The sequence below is a fragment of the Mobula birostris genome, chromosome 18 (genome assembly GCF_030028105.1).
Source record: "Mobula birostris isolate sMobBir1 chromosome 18, sMobBir1.hap1, whole genome shotgun sequence".
Lineage (NCBI taxonomy): Eukaryota > Metazoa > Chordata > Chondrichthyes > Myliobatiformes > Myliobatidae > Mobula > Mobula birostris.
Genome location: NC_092387.1, coordinates 38913095 through 38935740, shown reverse-complemented (window position 1 = coordinate 38935740; position 22646 = coordinate 38913095). Strand labels below are relative to the sequence as shown.

Genomic DNA, 22646 nt, shown 5'->3' with positions numbered 1-22646 from the left:
AAATCCAGACACCCTCACAGCCAATTCACTTTAGGTAATCTTTGCCTTTTAATGAGGGTATGAATAAACCACCTTTCAGTATATTGTCATGTTCAATTACTGCATGAAGCTAGCTGCAGGATATGCTTTGTGCCTTTTTTTCTTAAAACATTAAAACATTTAGCTAATGAACTGAACTGACAGATTATGCTCAAACTGTTAGATTGGCTTCTGAAATCTTTAAACCTAGTATAATGATGAGTTGTTTGGTTGGATTTATTATGAACATATTTTTCCATTTATAAATATGATATATTTTTTCAAGGAAAGAAAGAGGTACCAGGCTTAGTTTGTATAAAGTTAGCCATGGCTTTTGCTTTTAATGCATCCATATATACACAGAAAGGTGCCAGAAAAGGGCCCACAATACCATAAAGGATCCCATTCACCTTGCTTACAGAGTGTTTCTCCCACTCCCATCAGGGCTGAAGCTACACAGCATCCACGTCAAGACCACCAGGCTCAAAAACAGTGCCATCTCCCAAGCCATCAGGTTGATCAACTCCTTCATCCATTAACCCACCCATCCACACAACCCCCCCACCACTGCTTTATCATTTCCTGCCAGTCACCTTTTGTACAGATCCTTCTGTACCTAGCATCATTTTATGTTCCTACAATCAGTCTATCTATATGTGTTTTTATTGTGTTCTTCATGCTTATTGTTTTTTTTATGTTGCATCAGATCTGGAGCAACAATCATTTCATTCTCAGCACTTGTGTACTGAAGAACAAAAATAAACTATCTTGAATCTGAATCTTTAAGTCAAAAGATTGTATGACTCTCGTGAAATACTGTGGGAGTCCTGATATACTGAATGGACAAATGTTAATAAAAACACCCCATGACACCTTAAGTATTAGTAATGATCTCTTGGCACAAGTTTGAAGTGAACTAGGTCCCCTTTCTTGGCCAATATTAATATGTTAAAATCATTAAAAAGTAATATGATCTTGCTGTTTGTGAGATTTGTAGAATTTGACTGCAATTTTAGAATTTTTGATAGTGATTACTATAGTGATTACTCATCATAGAGCTTAGTTGGATGTAAGGTGTTTAGGATGACCTAAATCAAGAAAGATGTTACTTAAATGCCAAACTTTGTACTGTACTTTCTCATGTAATTCTTTCCCTGATGCATTTAATGAGTTGATCCATGATGTTGAATAGCTTTGGTCATCCTATTTTCAAGCAACATGAAATGTTGAACCCTACAGTAATGAGATTAAATCAAATCAATTAAAATGTGTACTTGATTTATCATTCAAATAAATAAAATAATTTTTGAAATTAATGCAGCACTGAAATTAAAGATCATTGAATAAGTGCCAGGCAATTTTATATTAAAAACAGATTTCCTTACATCAAGAAGAAATACAAAAATGCATCACATGTATGAAAAAATGGAATAATTCACATTACCTTACTTGCTTAAAACATTCAGGATTAGAGTATAAAGAAGCACAGAGGAGCGCCGTCAAAGCATACAAAATGCTGGAGAAACTCAACAAGTCAGGCAGCATCTATGGAGGGGTATAAACAATCAACATTTCAGGCCGAGACCCTTCATCAGAACTCTGCTTATTCCCCTCCGTAGATGCTGCCTAACTTGCTAAGTTCTTCCAGCGTTTTGCGTATGTGCTTAATACTGCCAGCATCTGCAGAATCCCTTGTGTTTATGGTGTGTTCAAGCTTGGGTATATGTACTTTTTAACTTCATCGTTCATCCTCAAATTTAATGCAATTTCCACCATGCCTCAATACAAATGTTTGCATGTTACAAACTTAAGGAACTAAAAAAGAATGTAGTTTTCTATCGTGTTGATGAATATTTGTAATGTTCATGCTACTTTACTGTTGTTACAGAATCTTATCAGGTTGTGGTAAGAGGAAATGGATTCTCCCATGCACGAGATATTGATCAAGTTCTTTGTAGCTTTAAGATAAATAACACAAATGTGATAAGTAAGTACAGTTCTGAATTTATAAATTACCAGTTTGAGTCCTGTGATTTTTTTTCCATCAAAACAATTTTTATAAGAATGTCTGCATTTTATCTCATTTTATCTCAAACCTGATTATTGCTGAATTTAGGAACAAGTCATCTTGTTTGAATTTCTTCAGACAGGATAGCAAATACCTTTTGTTATCTGACAGCAAACAACATTTGGTATTCCAGATTTCACAAATTTACAGTACATTTGACTAAGTCTAATTTATAATTCATATTACCAAAAATGACTATTAATGATTCCCAAATATATTTAGAATCTGGTTTGCGGATTGTTGCTGCTTTATGCATAACCAGGTACTTCATCAATAGCTGCCATACGGACAATGATTATTTATCTCTTTGCATACTGGATTTGGTAACTACAGTAGATCCCATTTCATTTTGATGTCAGTCTGAATACCATTAAACTAAAAGAATAATCTCAGACTCTATCACCTAAGTACTGACTTTCATCTTGAAAGCCTGCATTCAAAGTCCAGTTTTGGCCTACATTTCCACTGAGAAACCCTCCAGAAGTCAAGTTTGCTCATCTTGGCAAGGTCACCTGAAGGTAGGAGAAAAATTTCTTGAGGGACTTCCTTTCTTCCATTCAAGCATACTTCTTGGCAAGTCTGCTGAAGAGCTATATTGATATAATCTATGGAAATACTAGTGAGATTAACCTTTCCTTGCTTTCCATTGAACAGAAAATGAATGAGTAAGGAAAATAAAGTCTTCATACAGCCCATTTATTGGCAATCTATTTTCCCACATATTTTGTAATTGTCCCAGAGTTTATGTTATGAGTTACAAAGAATTCAACAACAGCGTTCATATATCCATAAGACCATAAGACCATAAGACAAAGGAGCAGAAGTAGGCCATTCGGCCCATCGAGTCTGCTCTGCCATTTTATCATGAGCTGATCCATTCTCCTATTTAGTCCCACTCCCCACCTTCTCACCATAACCTTTGATGCCCTGGCTACTCAGATACCTATCAATCTCTGCCTTAAATACACCCAATGACTTGGCCTCCACTGCTGCCCTTGGCAACAAATTCCATAGATTCACCCCCTCTGACTAAACAAATTTCTTCGCATCTCTGTTCTGAATGGGCGCCCTTCAATCCATAAGTCATGCCCTCTTGTACTAGACTCCCCTATCATGGGAAACAACTTTGCCACATCCACTCTGTCCATGCCTTTCAACATTCGAAATGTTTCTATGAGGGCTCCCCTCATTCTTCTAAACTCCAAGGAATACAGTCCAAGAGTGGACAAACGTTCCTCATATGTTAACCTTCTCATTCCCGGAATCATTCTAGTGAATCTTCTCTGTACCTTCTCCAACGTCAGCACATCCTTTCTTAAATAAGGAGACCAAAACTGCCCCCAGTACTCCAAGTGAGGTCTCACCATCGCCTTATAGAGCCTCAACATCATATCCCTGCTCCTATACTCTATTCCTCTGGAAATGAATGCCAACATTGCATTCGCCTTTTTCACTACTGACTCAACCTGGAGGTTAACTTTAAGGGTACCCTGCACGAGGACTCCCAAGTCCTGTTGCATCTCAGAACTTTGAAGTCTTTTCCCATTTAAATAATAGTCTGCCCGTTTATTTTTTCTGCCAAAGTGCATAACCATACACTTTCCAACATTGTACTTCATTTGCCACTTCTCTGCCCATTCTTCCAATCTATCCAAGTTTATCTGTAGACTCTCCGTTTCCTCAACACACTATAAAATTTTACTCTGAAACTTAAGCTTGTTTTCAGATAGAGGTTTGGGTTTTATAAACAATAGTCATAAATTACTTAAAGTCTGGCTTTGATTGAAGCTGCATAATAAGAAATAAATGTTATATCATGGGAAAGTACAGCACAGAAAAAGGGTATTCAGTCTCTTACAGCAGTGCTGACCCTTTGAAAGAGATATTGAATTGTCCTATGCCCTAATGATGGTGTGCATTTTTTTCTCCAAAAATTTAGGTAATTCCTTTCAAAAATTTATTTTTGAGCCTCCTTACACTATCATTTCCAGAACTGCAATGCACACCATCACAAAATACATAAAAACTTTTACCGCATGCCTCCTCCATATATTTTGTCACATACCTTTATTCATTATCCTTTGATTGCCACAATTCTGCCACTTCTAATCAATGATTATTTTAACACAATAATTTTGAACAGACTGTGCTGAAATGAATGGGAAGTGTTTTTTTCCAGAATTTAGCTGCTGGGATACATGTTCAGTGAGCATCTTAGCAGTGACATTGTTGGCAATGATGGATTACCTGGGGATATTTTTTTTTGGCCATGGCTGACCACTGAGTATGGCTAAAGGATTTAAAGCAAGAGGTAAAGACATACCCATCAGTAAAGAATCTCCTACCAGAGAATCCTAAGAGACACCATATCCTAACTGGACCTCTTTAACGGAGAATATAGCCACAGTCTCTGTTTTATGACATTATGCAGGAGGACATCAATCATAGTCTTGTGACTGGCAAGCTCTTTCCAGTTTACATTTATTGTCATCTTCCTCACTTCAGATTTCTTTTAAGATTTCTCCCAATTATCTATTCTATTTTGAAGTCTCCCAAGCAATGTGTTCATCTACTTTGATTTTAGTGAAGTGATATCTTAGACACTGTGATTTGCCAGTATTTGCCATAAGTGCAGGTATTTCACAAGTATAGACATCCATTGACTGCACTCATGCACCATAAGCAAGCGCACCCCCACCAAGAACTCAATAAAACTCTGAATAGAAAAGGTTTTCCTCAATCAATATCCACTCATTGTGGATTACCATAAAACCTTCCTCCGTGTTTCAGGAAGCATGCATGATTCCTCCATTGTAATTTGATACCACACTGTTGGTCAGAAAGAAGGAGGCGAGAGCTTTTTTTTCTTTTTCTTTTTCTCAATACACCAAAACACACTCCACTGCAGCAGCTAAGTGCAGATATCAGAGCGGTGCTAGTTTTGGAATCATGGTGAAAATTTTAAGTTGGTCACCCGAAGATGAGATATTGTTGCCTGCACAAGTCTGCCAATGAAAGTTACCAGCCAGTGCTGAAGGAAGAAGAGAAAATAAATCTGGAATGGACAAACTATGACACAGAGCATGAAGAACAGGCAAAACAAGAGGAACAGGAGGAAGCAAAAAGCTTCCAGAGGGGCATTCATCATCTGTTGAACAGAGGAAGCAGGTCACAAAAGGAACTCCCTAAAAGAAAATTGATTTCAGTATGGGGTCAAAAAGTTCACCAGTGTAAATCTAATAACCCTCTCCACACTACAAACCTTATCACTAAAATTGTTGACCAGTGATCTAGAGAAGAAAATACAAAAAAATGTTCTGTAACTGAGAAGAAATATAACGGTTGAAATTCAGATATGGACATTTCAGCAAAGATGAAATTATCTCCACTCACAGTCCTGATGCTAGATCATGACCTGAAATGTCAACGCTTCCTTACCGCAAAAGTTGCAGGTCAACCTGTAGTTTGCTTTTCGGTTTGCCCTACTTCCAGCACTTGCAATCTCTGTGTCTTCATTAACATTTGCATGATGGACTTCAGATTCATTAGCTTCAATATCAAGGATAAGTTGCTGCCCAAACTAGTTGAAACTAGCATTGTTACTTACAGCACTTATTTATTCTTCAGTATCTAGCATCACATGCAATATCAGTATTTATCGCCCATTCTTAGACGTCCATGACAAAATGCTAGTGCTGAGTCGTGTTCCTGAACTGCTGCAGGCCTTTTGGTGAACATATGCATTCAAAGGGGAAAGACTTCCAGGACTGAATTGAATTGACTTTATTATTTACATCCTTCATATACATGAGGAGTTAAAATCTTTACATTACATCTGTGTCTAAATGTGCAATGTGCAATTTATAGTAATTTATAATAAGTAGTATGTGCAACAGGACAGTCAATATAACATAGAAATACAATTGTATCAGCATGAATTAATCAGTTTGATGGCCTGGTGGAAGAAGCTGTCCCGGAACCTATTGTTCCTAGCTTTTATGCTGTGGTACCATTTCCTGGATGGTAGCAGCTGGAACAGTTTGTGGTTGGGGTGACTTGGGTCCCCAATGATCCTCCGGGCATTTTTTACACACCTGTCTTTGTAAATGTGGGAAGTTCAAATCTTACAGATGCATTGGGCTGTCCATACCACTCTCTGCAGAGTTCTACGATTGAGGGAAGTACAGTTTCCATACCAGGCAGTGATGCAGCCAGTCAAGATGCTCTCAATTGTGCCCCTATAGAATGTTCTTGGGAATTTGGGGCTCATACCAAACTTCTTGAACCGTCTGAGGTGAAAGAGGTGCCGTTGTGCCCTTTTCACCACACAACTGATATGTACAGACCATATGAGATCCTCGGTGATGTGTATGCTGAGGAACTTAAAGCTGTTCACCCTCTCAACCCCAGATCCATTGATGTCAATAGGGGTTAGCCTGTCTCCATTTCCCCTGTAGTCCACAACCAGCTCCTTTGTTTTTGCGACATTGAGGGAGAGGTTGTTTTCTTGACGGGATTCTGATGCAGTCACAATGAAAAAGTTGTGATACATTTCCAAAACTGAACTGTGTATGAATTTTATTCATTTTTCAGGATCTGGTTGTTGCTGACATGGCCAGCATCTATTGCCCATTGCTAAATACACATAGTGGTGAATGACCTTTTTGGATTGCTGCAGTTCTTCTAAAAGTACATCAATATGCAGTTGAGTAGTGAATTCTGGGATTCACCCATAAAACTGGAGTAGAAGTTGGCTGCCCTTGATCTCAAGAAAATCCATAAGAATTATCATCATCCTCTAGGGAACTGAATGGCATTCAATCACACTCCTGAAATGTGTTTTCTAGATTGTGGAATGATTTCTGGGTATCAGAAGGTGAGCCATTCACTGCAGGACACCCAGCCTGTGACCTACTCTATAGCCACATTATTTTTGTGGCCAGTCCATTTCAGTACTGGTCATGGAGTCATGAAGCAATACAGCACAGATACAGGCCTTTTTGCCCAGCTGGTGCATACTGACCCATCCAGCTATCCAAATATTCTTGAATTCAGCCCATATCCATTTAAAACCCATCCCTCTATGTACCTATCCATGTACCTATCCAAGTACCTCATAAATAATACTATTAACTGTGCTTCAACCACTTCCTCTGTCAGCTCATTCCACAGTGCTCTGCATGAAAATGTTGCCCCACAGGTCCCTTTTAAATCTTTTCCCTCACACTGTACAATATGCCCTCTAGTTTTGGATTCCTCTAGCCTGGGGAAAAGAATGTTACCATCCATCTTGTCTATGCCTCTCATAACTTTCAGCATTTCTAAAAGGTAGACCCTCATTCCCCTGCAGTCGGAGGAATAAAGATCTAGCATGGCCAAACTCTTCAATTAACTCAGGCTCTCTAGTCCTGGTAACATCCTGGTAAAATCTGTTTTGCTCTCTTTCCAGTTTAATCATTTCTTTCTTATAAGACAGTACTCCAAGTATGGCCTCACCAATGATTTATACAACTCAACATAATGTCCCAAGTCCTATACTCAATGTCCTGACTGGAACACCTTTTTCACTGGTCAATGATGACTCCAGGATATTGACAGAGGGGGATTCTGCAGTGGTAGTGTCATTTTTAAGTCAAAATCAGGTAGTTAAATGCTCCCTCATTGAAGATATGGTCATCACCTAATTCTTGTGGCACAAAACTTACTTTCCAATTATCAGCCTATTGCCGAATGTGGTTTAGATCTCATTGATTGCAGGCATGGACTACTTCAGTTTCTGAAAAGTTATCAATGGAATTGAATATCATATATGTGGCAGCACAGTAGCTTAATGCTATTTAGCATTAGCAATGCAGGGTCAGTTCTGATGTTACCTCGTGCGACCATGCTCAGTTGTTTACACTCTTAGGAAGCATAACTGCTTCCATTTACTTTACCAACCATTATAAGATCGTTATATTTTTCCTCATTTCTGTGGAATTATTGAGTAAGCTAAATATCTTATCCACCTCCTCTTGATCCAGCTGCCATGATGTCTTCCCTTTATTAACAAAATGTCTCTTTATCCAACTTAATTGACAATCACTTGTACATTCTCATGACTTAACAGACAGACACAGTAGGGGAGAGCTGTATAAAATTTATTATACAGTTTATTCAGTGCAGTTTGTCTTAGCGTTTTGTTATAGAATCATAATCATACAGAATGAAAACAGGCCATCAAGACCACCATGGACATGCTAAATAGTGGGCACCCATCTGCATTAACATATCTTCCAGCACAGGGCCCGTAGTCTTCTATGTCCAGGCAATTTAAATATTTGTGTAGACTCCTCAAAAATGCTGTCAATGACTCTGCTTCTTTCTGGCAGTGCATTCCAGGCAGTCACCACTCTCTGGGTGAGAAAAGTCCTCCACAGAATCCAACATCCTCTACGTCGCTTAACCCTTACTCTAAATTTATACTCTCAAGTATTATGTACCTCTGATAAGGAGGAAAGTCCCCTGCAGTCTATGCAATCTAAACCTCTCATAACTTAAGCACTGCAGTTATGTTCCTTCTTAACCACCTCCAATTTTTCCCATAACTGATTGAATTTCCTCTGCATCCTTCAGCACTATCAATGTGTGCTGCTATTAAGTCTTGGCAGCAGCACTTAATGAAGGGCTGAGGTTTCCTTTAGTGGCAAGCCTTCTACTCAAGAACTAACCTTGCAAAGATCTGAATGAGAGTTGAATGATTGCTCTGAACAGTGGAAGAAGATAGACAAATATCTATTTGTTCACCTATTTAGTCACCTGCATAGGACCCTTGGAAATGAATGTTTGCAAACCCTGAATGAAAAAATAGCAACTGGCTTGCCAAGAAATTCAACAGGAGCGCAAAAATGTCAAGATCATCTGCATGAATATGTGAATAAGTGCAGGCCCAGGAGATTCTTGTGTTAACAATTTAGTTTTTATAGCTTAAGTTGAAAACAAATGGGGACGTGTTATTTACAATATATATTAATGATAGACCAAAGGGCAACATATAATGTATCCAAGTTTGCTAATGAAGCAAAATTTTGTGAACCAGTTAGTTTTGAGAAGGCCAAAAAAGTTACAAGAAGTTATGGGTGAGCAAGAATGGTGATAGATGAAATATAACGTGAGAAAATATTATTTATGCACTTTGGTAGAAAAATTAGAAAAACAAAATTTATTGAAGATACTGATAAACGTTGGTGCAACAGAGGACTTTTTGTATGTGGATTCATGAAATACAAGAAGTAAACATAAAAGATACACCAAATAATTAGGACAATAAATGGTATTTTCTGATTTATTGCAATGGGCTTGAAGTACAATGGCAAGGAAACTTTGCTAAGGTTGTAAAAGACTAATGTTGAGTACTGTGCACTTGTGGCCTCCTTGGCTAAAATCAGGAATGCCCTAGATATACATTTCTGGTCAATAGCCTGAAAAACCCTAATAGCATTATCAACACATTCTGTACATCCAAAAATAATTACTTAATGAATAATGGAGATAACTTGTTTTTTGTACCGCACTAAATGTTTTATTAATATGACATTAATAACTGCTGTCCTTAACTCAGTAAAATATTTCAAGATATTAAACAAAGATTTATACTAAACATATTATACCATTCTGAATATATCATTGTTTTGAAATATTCACAATTAACAAAGTTCTAGCATTCACAAATATTTACCTGTTTCAGCTGAGAAGCCTCATGCTGTGACCGATGATTATTTACTCTGCCCTGCTCCAGTAATAGATGAAGTTGGCATGTGAGTAATGCATTGTGATTTTTGTACATGCTAACTGGTTGAAATGTAATTCTTACTAGAATGAATGCCTGCTCTTTTCTGAAGTAATGGTGCATGCAGTTAAATCTTCTCCAGCAAATAAGAATAATAAAATGATTCCTGTTCAGCAATCCACGTCAGAGTTATCCTAAAAGGTCATGTTTATGTTCACTATTATTAACTTACTGAACACATGATACTAGTGCAAAGCTGTGATGACAGCAGAAAAAAAACTTACATTGCTGCAGTTTGGTATTCAGCTGCAACATTCAGATATTGGATAGCTGCCCATTCTGTGGAGACGATATTGTGATTAGGTCCAAAATATGGCAATGGCTTTGCACAAACCTCTATAGGACCTTTCCATGTTCTTTGTTCGTGAATGCAGGTTTTCTGCAGTCTGTCTAAGGCACTAACAATGTCAAAGTGCATGTAATTAAATCTCCTCCAGCAAATTATAATATTTTACGTTGAAGTCCTTACCTGGGTCCTCTACACTAGAACTCTATGTGTACTGTGTTCTGCAAGTAATGAGATTAGATCCTGTTAATCATTTCGAGAAGGAATGATGAAATGAACGGACAGCAAAACTTGCGAAGATCTTATAGAGTTCATTGAATAAATGGAATTATATAATAAACTAGACTTAACAAATATGAATGATCATTGTTAAAGAGTTAAGATGGGCTGAAATCATTTCAGAGGTAGTAAATATCAATGGCAAAGTTTTTTGTAAGCATACAAAAACATGCTTACAGGACGGCTTTGAGTCAGTGGACTGGACAGTATTCAGGGATTCATCTTGGAGTCTGAATGAATATGCCACAGTTGTCACTGACTTCATGAAAACCTGTGTGGATGAGTGTGTGCCTACAAAAAAAATGCTGTACATGCCTGAATCAAAAGCCGTCGACTACGGCCAAGAGATTTGTAGTTTGCTGAGGACTAGATCTGTGGCATTCGAATCTGGTGATCCAGAACTGTACAAGAAAGCCAGGTACAACTTACTGAGGGCTATCTCAAGAGCAAAAGAATAGTTTTGATTGAGGTTAGAAATGGAATCGGAAGCACGTCAACCTTGGCTGGGTTTGCAGGCCAATTATTTCTTACAAAGCGAAACCTAACATGAATGGCAGTGATGCTTCACTCCCAGATTAGCTCAATCCCTTTTATGTAAACTTTGAAAGTGAGAATAAAAATATATATCTATGAGGATCCCTGCAGCATCTACAGCCCACCTGGACAAGCCAGCGAGCACTGTGAGGGTCATGTTTTTTGACCTCTCCAGTGCGTTCAACACCATCCGCCCTGCTCTGCTGGGGAAGAAGCTGACAGCAATGCAGGTGGATGCTTTCCTGGTGTCATCGATTCTTGATTACCTGTCTGGCAGACCACAGTACGTGTGCTTGCAACATTGTGTGTCCGACAGAGTGATCAACAGCACTGGGGCTCCACAGGGGACTGTCTTGTCTCCCTTTCTCTTCACCATTTACACCTCAGACTTCAACTACTGCACAGAGTCTTGTCATCTTCAGAAGTTTTCTGGTGACTCTGCCATAGTTGGATGCATCAGCAAGGGAGATGAGGCTGAGTACAGGGCTACAGTAGGAAACTTTGTCATATGGTGTGAGCAGAATTATCTGCAGCTTAATGTGAAAAAGACTAAGGAGCTGGTGGTAGACCTGAGGAGAGCCAAGGTACCGGTGACCCCTGTTTCCATCCAGGGGGTTAGTGTGGACATGGTGGAGGATTACAAATACCTGGGGATACGAATTGACAATAAACTGGACTGGTCAAAGAACACTGTGGCTGTCTGCAAGAAGGGTCAGAGCCGTCTCTATTTCCTGAGGAGACTGAGCTCCTTTAACATCTGCCGGATGATGCTGAGGATGTTCTACGAGTCTGTGGTGGTCAGTGCGATCATGTTTGCTGTTGTGTGCTGGGGCAGCAGGCTGAGGGTAGCAGACACCAACAGAATCAACAAACTCATTCGTAAGGTCAGTGATGTTGTGGGGGTGGAACTGGACTCTCTGACGGTGGTGTCTGAAAAGAGGATGCTGTCTAAGTTGCATGCCATCTTGGACAATGTCTCCCATCCACTACATAATGTACTGGTTGTGCACAGGAGTACATTCAGCCAGAGACTCATTCCACTGAGATGCAACACTGAGCGTCATAGGAAGTCATTCCTGCCTGTGGCCATCAAACTTTACAACTCCTCCCTTGGAGGGTCAGACACCCTGAGCCAATAGGCTGGTCGTGGACATTTCCTGGTATAATTTATATATTACTATTTAACTATTTATGGTTTTATTACTATTTAATTATTTATGGTGCAACTGTAACGAAAACCAATTTTCACCGGGATCAATAAAGTATGACTATCTGGTGAACCTGTGATCTCTGTCTCAGAGGCCAATGTCAGAAAGTCTTTCAAGAGGGTGAACCCTTGCAAGGTGACAGGCCCTGATGGTGTACCTGGTAGGGCTCTGAAAACCTGTGCCAACCGACTTTTCACTCTCTTTTCAAAGACATTGTCACTCTCTCATTGCTACAGTCAGAAGCACGTGTTTCAAAAGGGCAACAATCATACCAGTGCCCAGGAAGAGCAGGGTGAACTGACTTAATGACTATTGTCCTGTTGCACTCATAGTTACGTTGAAATGCTTTGAGAGTTTGGCCATGGTTAGAATCAACTCCTGCCTAAGCAAGGACCTGAACCCACTGCAATTTGCCATTTGCCACAATAGGTCTACAGCAGTAGTATCTCAGTTATATAATAGTAGAAAACGTTTTAATGACTGGATATAAGATTACGATGAATTGACTTTTTAGGCATGCATTAGTTGCTGACTTGAGTTCAGATATACTGTATATTGATAATTTGGATATTCAAAGAAAGTCAGTAAAGAAAGTTGCATTGAAACTGTAAAGAATAAAAAAGAGACTTAAAATTGCAGTTATTTCCACCAGTCCAAGGAATTCTAAACATAAAGTTAATAAGGTTTTTTTAAAGCCATGAAGGATTGTGACAGCATGAGTGGTGAAAGAACTTTCTCTCACATGTCCAAAAATGTCATTAAGGGGGTAACAAAAGAATTTTGGGGAAGTGCTTTTATATGGAGATTTACTGGAGCAAGGATTGTTTATCCAGGGAGCAGATAAGGCAAGCTTCATTGTATCTTTAATTGGAAAAGTACAAAATAGATTAGAAAAGAAATGCATGATAATGGTAAAAGAATAGTGCTGTCAGATTAGTGGCATGGACATAACCAGCTGAATGGCATCTGCAATGTAAATTTCAGTATTTTAGAGATTCATTCTTCAATAGTAGTTAAAGTTTTGCCGAATGTCCTTTCTGCTAAACTGAAAAAATCTTATGCAGTGAAAGCTTCGGCAGATCAAAACCACATGCATTTCCATGTGACAATATTAATCCAAAACAGAATTATTGAAAAATATTTGTAGGGAAATAATATCACAGTGAAAGCAGCTAAAAATTAGATAGATTCAGCTTTACGTGCAGTCTCTGGTTAACCAGATATTTAAATAAAATAAAAGTACAATACAAGTTGAAGTTTTTGTTTGAGTTGATTGACTGATTGTATGTTTGTAGAATAAGAGCATGTTGTCAGTTTAATTTGTAATTTAAGCCACTGAATCTTGTGTAAGTATGCTCCCAGAAGGGTATTGGAATGCTTCAATATTTTTATTACATCTAAATACTATATATATATAATGGTATTTTATTGAATATAATACCATTGAATAGGTACAAATTGAATATAATTTGCATCTATTGAAAGAGGGATATTCTACAAATTAACACTTGTGGAGGTTGCGTGCCTCCACTCCATCCGTGAGGGGGGGAGCTTCCTGGTGGCCAATTATTTTAGTTCCTATCCCTGTTCCCATTCTGACTGAAGAGACCACTCTCAGGGTGGAGGAGCAAGACCTCATATTTTGTCTTGGTAGCCTGCAACCTGATGGAATGAACATTGATTTATCCTTACGGTAAAAATTTCTTTCTTCCTTCCCTCTTCTTCTCTACCTCACTCTGGCCTCTTACTTTTCTCCTCACCTACCTATCATCTCCCCCAGGTACCCCTCCTTCTTCTCTTTCTCCTATACTCCACTCTCCTCTCATATCAGATTCCTTCTCCTGCCCTTTACCTTTCCCACCCACCTGGCTTCACCTGTCATCTTCTAACTAGTCCTCCTTCCCCTCTCCCCACCTTTTTATTCTGGTGTCCAGTCCTGAAGAAGGGCTTCGGCGTGAAATGTTGACTGTTTATTCATTTCCGTAGATGCTGCTTGATCTGCTAAATTACTCCAACATTTTGTGTGTTTTGTTCTGAATTTCCAGCATCAGCAGTATCTCTTGTGTTTAATATCAATATTGATACTTTCCTTTTAGGGTGGTTTACCTGCAAGTGAGCATGAACCAGGGGTTAACATTCATCTCCAGTTCTGTCAGTATCACCAGCACACATTGTGTAAGTATGCATTAGATCATGCAACTGAAAAAAGAGATTATTTACACTGTCATCAAAGTAATTTGGGAAGAAAATAATATACTCAGAGGGAAATGAAATGAAAATTATATTTCACTCATTATATAAGTATTCTTGCAATGAATAACAACATGCACTTGTTGCAAATCTTCTGAAAAAAGAATGATCTTGGATCTACGGGAAAAAGGCTTCACAAAATAAGGCTGTGTAACTTTAACGGCTCTACATTCCACAAGAGTAGTCTTGAGAACTTCTGAAGGTTCAGCTTGAGACTGAGGAAGGGAAACCAGGTGGAGCTGAGAGGAAGAATTGGTTTTAATATGGAAATGGAAAATGAAAGCAAAAAGAATTCAATGTTAAATGAACAGGAAGTGATGACTGGGATATAAGGCTGAAGGGCATGATGAAAATTCAGAAAAAACACACAATAAAAGGATTTGAAAGCTGAGGCAAAATTTTAAAGTTATTTCTGGAAGGCATAAAGCTTATTCTTGGCATGAATGGTGGTGCAGGCCATCTAGATGAAGGAGTGGCTGCATCATTTTAGATGAATTGTAATTTGTAGAAGATTTCACATATTTGGGGACATCATGCTTCGAGAAAATTAATATATGGTTAAATATTTCCTAGCAACACTGGAATTATTTTTTATAGGTTTTGACTTCCCATTAGAAGTATTGAGAGAAGGCAAATTAATATTTATAATTAGTAGAATAAAGTGTAATCAATGAATTGCATTGAAATATAATGGGTAATTTCTCTTTGTTTTCTGTAACTGTCCAATGAAAACAAATTTCAATGAAAAGCAGAAAATGTCAGGGGTACTTAGCAGGTCAATCAGCATCTGTGGAGATAAAAGCAATTAACATTTCAGAACTAATCAAGGGCAATTGGCCTGGAATGTTAACAATTTCCCTTTCCACACAGACTGCCTAACCTGCTAAATATCCCTGGCAATTTCTGTTTTATTTTAAATTTCAGATTTCCAGTATCTGCCACACAGAGCACATTGTTTTTTTTTACTTAAAACTACATTGTTTCTTTCTTCTATCATTTGTTTAAAGTGGAGTGTTTTTCTCTTTTGATCTTATTTCAGCCTGTTTTTCTTTTAATCTTTTTAGCTGGAAGAGATCCTTGTTCATCTTACAAAACTATTTGCACTTCTCTGAGGCATCTTCGACTATTTTCTCTCATTATCTTATTTTCATAGAGTAAGTTTCTTTACCTCTTCCCACTCTCGTGGACCTAATACCTATTACTATATTTTCACCATTTATTCTGACCAAGTATTTCTAAGTTCTGTGATTGATTTTGACTTGTGCAAGTTTTATTGCATTGCAATTAATATTATATTCTACTTCACAACATTTTCTGCCAGATATTTGCTAATTATTATGTTTTTATTTATAGTCTGATGGAACAATCCTTCTAATTGCACTATTAGTTTTGTTCCTTCTGTTGGCTTTGGTCCTGCTGTGGTGGTTTTGGCCATTATGCTGCACTGTGGTAAGCTCCCAATCTGTTCTGAATTTATTAGCTATTCCTGTCATTGATATTTAGCAATGATTGCATATTCTGAAAACTGGAAATTTCAGCCATCCTTATTACATAATTATAAAATAATTTTATTTCCATAAATGTAGCATTACTTTTCACAGTAGATTTCAGCATACAACATAGGACAGTATAGGAGCAGGCCCTTTGGACCATGACTTGGAGTACCACAGTAGCATTGCGGTTAGCATAATGCTATTACATTGCCAATGAACCGGGTTCAATTTCCACTGCTGTCTGTAAGGAGTTCATACGCTCTCCACATGAGTACATAGGTTTCCTCCAGGTACTTTGGTTTCCTCCCACATTCCAAAGACATATGGGTTAGGGCTAGTAAGTTGTGAGCATGCTGACACATGTCGGCTGCCCACAGCACATCCTTGAATTGTGTTGGTCGCTGATGCAAACGAATTCAAACAACGCATTTCATTATGTTTCAACATATCTGTGACAAATAAAGCTAATCTTAAAGATATTCATGCCAGTCATAATGCCAATCAAGCAGCAACATATATGATGGAATATTTAATCTCTACCACAATAGTGTAAGAAATGCCACCGGAGACAGATGCCAGTTCAAGCTAAGTCTCTCCCCGTGGTAGGGTAAGGGAAATTAGTTCACCCTAGGGCACACTCACGCACTTTCCTGGTGGTTCTCCGTAGAGCAGGGGTTCCCAACCTGGACAACAAGTTGCCATGGAGCCTTACCATTAACCAAGAGGTCTGTGGACCCCAGGTTGCCTTGGAGTGATGAAAATGAAACAAGTCATCACATCTCATTGATAAACATCCTAAAACACAGGCAAGTAGGTAAATGCACAATGTACTAACAGCATAGTGACAGGCATTGTATTTTGTCCCCTTATGCAACTGAATTTTGGAGGCTGGGTGCTGCGGCTGTATAACATGTTACTGTATTAGCAGCACATTTCTATCAGAACCGCCAAATATACGTGCAATATACAAAGGCAGCTAACATGCAGCAACAGCTATAAAAATGTAAAATTGCACTGTACAAATGATCTTCACAGATGCCAGACAGCACTAATTAGTTCATAGAGGGTTGAAACTTTTTTGGATGTTAGTTAAAGAGCTCAGACTTTCTGGGCTGGGAGACTGAGGCACATTTTTTTCTCTATGTAAATTCTTTAAGTTTTTATAGTTGCTGATTTCCTTCATCCCACCCCTTGTTGTTTATGTATCCAGAGCTAATATTTTAATCAGCTTCCCACCTCTAACTCCAATTTCATCTCAGTCAATATTCAATAGGATCCCTTCAGAGGCAGAGGTTTTTTTTTGAAGAGCTAAAAAATATCTGATATTGCTTGCACCTATTGTACTATAGCAGCAAATAGTAGGCCAATGTCTGCTGTTTCCACTGAAGTTAGCAGCTTGACATTGCTCATTTTTCACATATGGAGTCCTGTCGCACTCATCTCAATAATAAGCAAATGCTTTGAGAGGCTGGTCAAGGACTACATCTGCAGCTTGCTACCACCCACATGGAACCCCCTACAATTCACCTACCGATACAACCAATCGACAGATGACGTAATAGCCTCAGGTCTACACACTGTCCTTAGACATCTGGAGAAGGATGTTTATGTGAGAATGCTGTTCTTGGACTATAGTTCAGCATTCAGCACCATAATTCCCTCCAGGCTCGACAAGAAGCTCAGAGACTTCGGCCTTCAACCTGCCTTGTGTAGCTGGATCCTGGACTTCCTGTCAGATCGCCGGCAGGTGGTAGGAATGGGCTCCTTCACCTCTGTCCCTCTGACCCTCAACACAGGTGCCCCTCAGGGCTGTGTCCTAAGCCCCCTCCTTTACTGTCCTCCTTTACCCTCCAGTCCTGACGAAGGGTCTCGGCCTGAAACGTCGACTGCACCTCTTCCTAGAGATGCTGCCTGGCCTGCTGTGTTCACCAGCAATTTTGATGTGTGTCCCCCTCCTTTACTCTCTGTATACCTATGACTATGTTGTCACCCACAGCTCCAATCTGCTAATTAAATTTGCTGACAACACTACACTAATTGGACTAATGTCAAATAATAATGAAGCAGTCTACAGAGCAGAAGTCATCACCCCGACACAGTGGTGTCAAGAAAATAACCTCTCCCTCCATGTCGCAAAAACAAAGGAGCTGGTTGCAGACTATAGGAGGAATGGAGCTAGGCTAACCCGTATCGACATCAATTTGATATGGGGTTGAGAGGGTGAACAGCTTTAAGTTCCTAGGCACACACCACATCACCAAGGATCTCACATGGTCTGTACATACTGGCTGTGTGGTTAAAAAAGGCACTACAGTGCCTCTTTCACCTCAGACGGTTGAAGAAGTTTAGTATGGGTTCCCAAACCCGAAGAACTTTCTACAGAGGCACAACTGAGAGCATCCTGACTGGTTGCCTCACTGCCTGGTATGGAAACTGTACTTCCCTCAATCGCAGGACCCTGCAGAGAGTGGTGTGGACAGCCCAGCATATCTGTAGATGTGAGCTTCCCACTATTCAGGACATTTAGAAAGACAGGTATGTAAAAAAAGGCCCAAAGGATCACTGGGGAGCTGAGTCACCCCAACCACAAACTGTTCCAGCTGCTATCATCTGGGAAACGGTACCACAGCATAAAAGCCAGAGCCAGCAGGCTCCTGGACATCTTTTTCCAACAGGCCATCAGACTGATTAATTCATGCTGATACAATTGTATTTCTATTTTATATTGACTGTCCTGTTGTACATACTATTTACTATAAATTGCACATTGCACATTTAGACGGAGACATAACGTAAAGATTTTTACTCCTCATGTATATGAAGGATGTAAGTAATAAAGTCAATTCAATTCAATATAGAGAGGAAATAAATGTTCTGATTAGAAATTTCAAACATACAAGAAGGAAGGAACACTTGGACTGATATTACCAAGTCACCATCTTGAACGTATGCAAGACGTGGAGCTACCTTGCCTGTTCTTCATCATCGGTCTGGTTAAAATGGTATCCAAAACAGTCATAAAAGAGCAAAAGGTGAATCAGTGGATGCCAGGCACATATTAGCTATGATCTAATAGAAAGTGTAAAGTGAATTTCAAAACAGTCCAAGTTCACTTGATCAGAGAAAGGGCTGATAATCTTTAGGTATCATTGATAATGCTTTTACTTTTATTGTTGAGAACCTTAAATTTTGCAAAACCATAGAAATACATTTGCACATGAAAATGTTTTGAAGTGGCATTGCTTGCATGACCCTCAACAACTTTCTGGTGCCGGCCAGCAGAAGTTTTGGATGAGCACATGTCATACAAGGTTTTGTACATGTAATTTTTGTGCTGTTACATACATTATAGCGAAGTGTAAATTAGAGGTAAGGTACATCCTGGTCAATGTGCCATCATGATTGGACGTCAAAGTGACCGTGTTTGAGATGAACTGATCAAACATGAACAGGTCCCCATTTCTTCAACAGTGATAATGAGATTGTAGTAGCCAAGGTGGACACATGTCTAGAGGTTTGACATTCTCTGGATCGATATTGGTGAGGTGAGATGCCAGGAAGCCAAAAATGTCCACCTGAGTTACAAACAGAGATCTTCAGTTGACCCTATGGATGATGCTACAATATATCTCCCTAAGCTATTAGTAATGGTATATATTTTAAGTGTGGCACAATATGGTCTTAGTGTTTGCATTTACTTATCATTGCAAAGTCCATATTAAGAGCTTAACACTTGTATTAAATATACACTTAGTGGCCATTTTATTAGGTACCTCCTGTACTTAATAAAGTGGCCACTGAGTGTACCGTTTGTGGCCTTTTGCTGCTGTAGCCCATCCACTTCAAGGTTCAATGTGTTGTGCGTTCAGAGATGCCCCTCTGTACACCTCTATTGTAGCATGTGGTTATTTGAGTTATTATCACCTTTCTGTCAGCTTGAACCAGTCTGGCCTCTTTCATTAACAAGGTGTTTTCGTCCACAGAACTGCCTCTCACTGGACGTCTTTCGATTTCTCTATAAACTCTAGAGTCTGTTGTGCATGAAATTCTCAAGAGATCAGCAGCTTCTGAGATCCTCAAATCACCCTGTCTGGCACCAACAGTCACTTAAATCAAATTTCTTCCCCATTCTGATGTTTAGTCTGATCTGCAAATGAACCTCTGACCATGTCTGCAAGCTTTTATGCACTGAGTTGCTGCCACGTGATTAGTTGATTAGATATCTGCATTAACAAGCAGGTGTACAGGTGTACCTAATACAGTGGCCACCGAGTGTCATTGCTCAAAGGTTTAGATGTCACAAAGCTACATAATCAAAAGCATTGATTTAATATGCATCAAAGTGATCAATTACGTGCTACAATTCAGTCCAGTAGAACTTATAACATATTTTCTATGCATAAGTATTTCTAAGCCCTATTCTATACTGCTTGTAGATAGAGTTACATTTCTCCCATATCTCCTTTCTGCTTCTGTAATTAAGGTTTGGTGGTTGTTTGATTATTTGTTTCAAACTCATTTGATTATTTTGGATAATTGCAATCTTTGGTATATTAAGCCCTTATACCACAAAACTGGCTCTTTTGATACATCCTTCAATTGATCTGTTGTTATTTTCTTCCCTAATTCTTAAAAACAGAAAATGGAATGAGCTAAATTTTCTGAAAGAAGTGAGTTGCAGTACTATTGTAGTCACAGTTTCAGACCAATAACGTAGAATCCTAGAGTTGTCCCTAGCTTCAACACATTTCCTCACAGGTGACTCAAGGGGTGTAGTCCCTTGCTGTAAATTTAAACAGTGGTCAAGTACAAAAATTCAGCATTCACCACCTCTGGTGAAATCTGGATTTCCAAAATTTTGCATCAACACTCCAAAAGGCATATTGTCTTCTTTCAGACGGTAAACGTGTGAGCATTCCTTTGAGCTAGATTAGTGGGTTCCATAGCTGAAAGGCATTTTGCTACTGATAGGACAATGCCACAGTGCTGTGTATGATTTATCTGAGCAGAAGATCCACGTTAAAGTGCCCTTCTGTCTAATAATGAAAATAATCTAAGCTAGCAGGATACTGTTTACTTCAATATTTTCATTATAATTTGAAAACATGTGTCTTTTAAAAAGAGGGGTAGCATGCCTCATTTGAAATGAAATGACATGTTTCTTAATAAAAATATATTCAATTAAAACAATTGCTATTCAACTTTACAAGTGTACAAAAAATGATACTTTGTTTTGTAAATAATCTTTCTTTCCAAATAGGTAATTAAGGAACCACCACCTCCGCCAGTCTATCAAGATGTAAGTAAATGATCTTTATTTTGCTTCTTTCTTTTATTAAAATTTTTATTTTAGTGGCAACTGCTAGTATCTGAATCTGTTCCCAGGATGCGGCTTTCCATTCCAGAACATCAGAGATGTTCTCCTTCTTAAAGAACGGGGCTTCCCTTCCTCCACCATAGATGCTGCCCTCGCCCACATCTCCTCCATTTTCCAAATACAGTATCCGTACTCAGCCCATCATCCTGCCACCTTAACAGTGATAGAGTTCCTGTCGTCCTTACCTACCACTGCATGAGTCTCCACATCCAACACATCATCCTCTGCAATTTCTGCCATCTCCAAAGAGATCCTACCACTAACCATATCATTACCTTCCCCCCCTGACCCCTATTTTTCCACAGGGGTTACCCTCTCCATGATTCTCTTGTCCATTTATTTCTCCACACTAATCTCCCTTCTGGCACTTCACTTAATGCTGCAACCTGCCCATTCACCTCCATTCCGGGCCCCCAAAAGTCCTTCAAGGTGAGGCATCACTTCACCTGCAAATGTGTTGGGGTTGTCTATTGTGTCCGGTGCTCCCGATACAGCCTCCTCTACATTGATGAGACCCGTTGTGAATTGGGGAACTGCTTCGTTGAACACCTCCACTCCAACCACCAATGCAGAACCTTCCAACCTTTTAACTTCCATTCCCATTCTTGTGCCAACATGAGGCCACCCTCAGGGTGGAGGAGCAGCCCCTTATATTTCGTCTGCGTAGCTTCCAACCTGATGGCATGATTTCTCCTTTTGGTAAAAAAATCTCTCCTGTTCCACCCTCCCTCTATTCCCTACTATGGTCTCTTACCTCCTCTCACCTGCCTATCATCTCCCCCTGGGTCCCCTCCTCCTTTCCTTTCTCCTGTGGTCCACTTTCCTCTCCTATCAGATACCTTCATCTCCAGCTCTTTATCTTTCCTACTCACCTGGCCTCACCTATCATCTTCTAACTATCCTCCTTCCCCTCCTCCACTTTTTTATATAGTGGTGGTGGTGGCATCTGTTAGTCTGTTAGTCTCACAAGACCATGGACCTGCACCTGGAAAGTCTGTGTCCTCTCCAGGGTGCAGGCCTGGGCAAGGTTGTATGGAAGACCGGCAGTTGCTCAAGCAGCAAGTCTCTCCTCTCCATGACACCGATGTTGTCCAAGGGAAGGGCAAGGGCCGATACAGCTTGGCACCAGTGTCGTCACAGGAGTTGCCAGAATGAGGTTGAAGGCAATGTCGGACTGCCTTAGGGACTCCAGCTCTGGAGATAGGGTGCCTAAGACTTTTGCACAGTACTGCTTCTGTTAACGTGGAATGGAGGTTTGTAAATCTGGCAGGAGGAAAGGATATTGGGAATGGTGAGGGTGGAGTG

The 22646-nt window shown here is 39.4% G+C and overlaps 1 protein-coding gene across 2 annotated transcripts in view; it reads left to right on the top strand.

The window, feature by feature from the left end:
- LOC140212071 (anthrax toxin receptor 1-like) overlaps nucleotides 1-22646 on the top strand; it is a 109892-nt gene that overhangs the window by 40143 nt on the left and 47103 nt on the right. For both annotated transcript variants that reach the window (XM_072282553.1, XM_072282554.1), the window contains exons 10-14: nucleotides 1907-2005; nucleotides 9813-9882; nucleotides 14318-14396; nucleotides 15825-15920; nucleotides 21225-21263. In XM_072282553.1, coding sequence (XP_072138654.1) covers nucleotides 1907-2005; nucleotides 9813-9882; nucleotides 14318-14396; nucleotides 15825-15920; nucleotides 21225-21263 — 383 coding nt within the window. The remainder of the gene's footprint in view (nucleotides 1-1906; nucleotides 2006-9812; nucleotides 9883-14317; nucleotides 14397-15824; nucleotides 15921-21224; nucleotides 21264-22646) is intronic.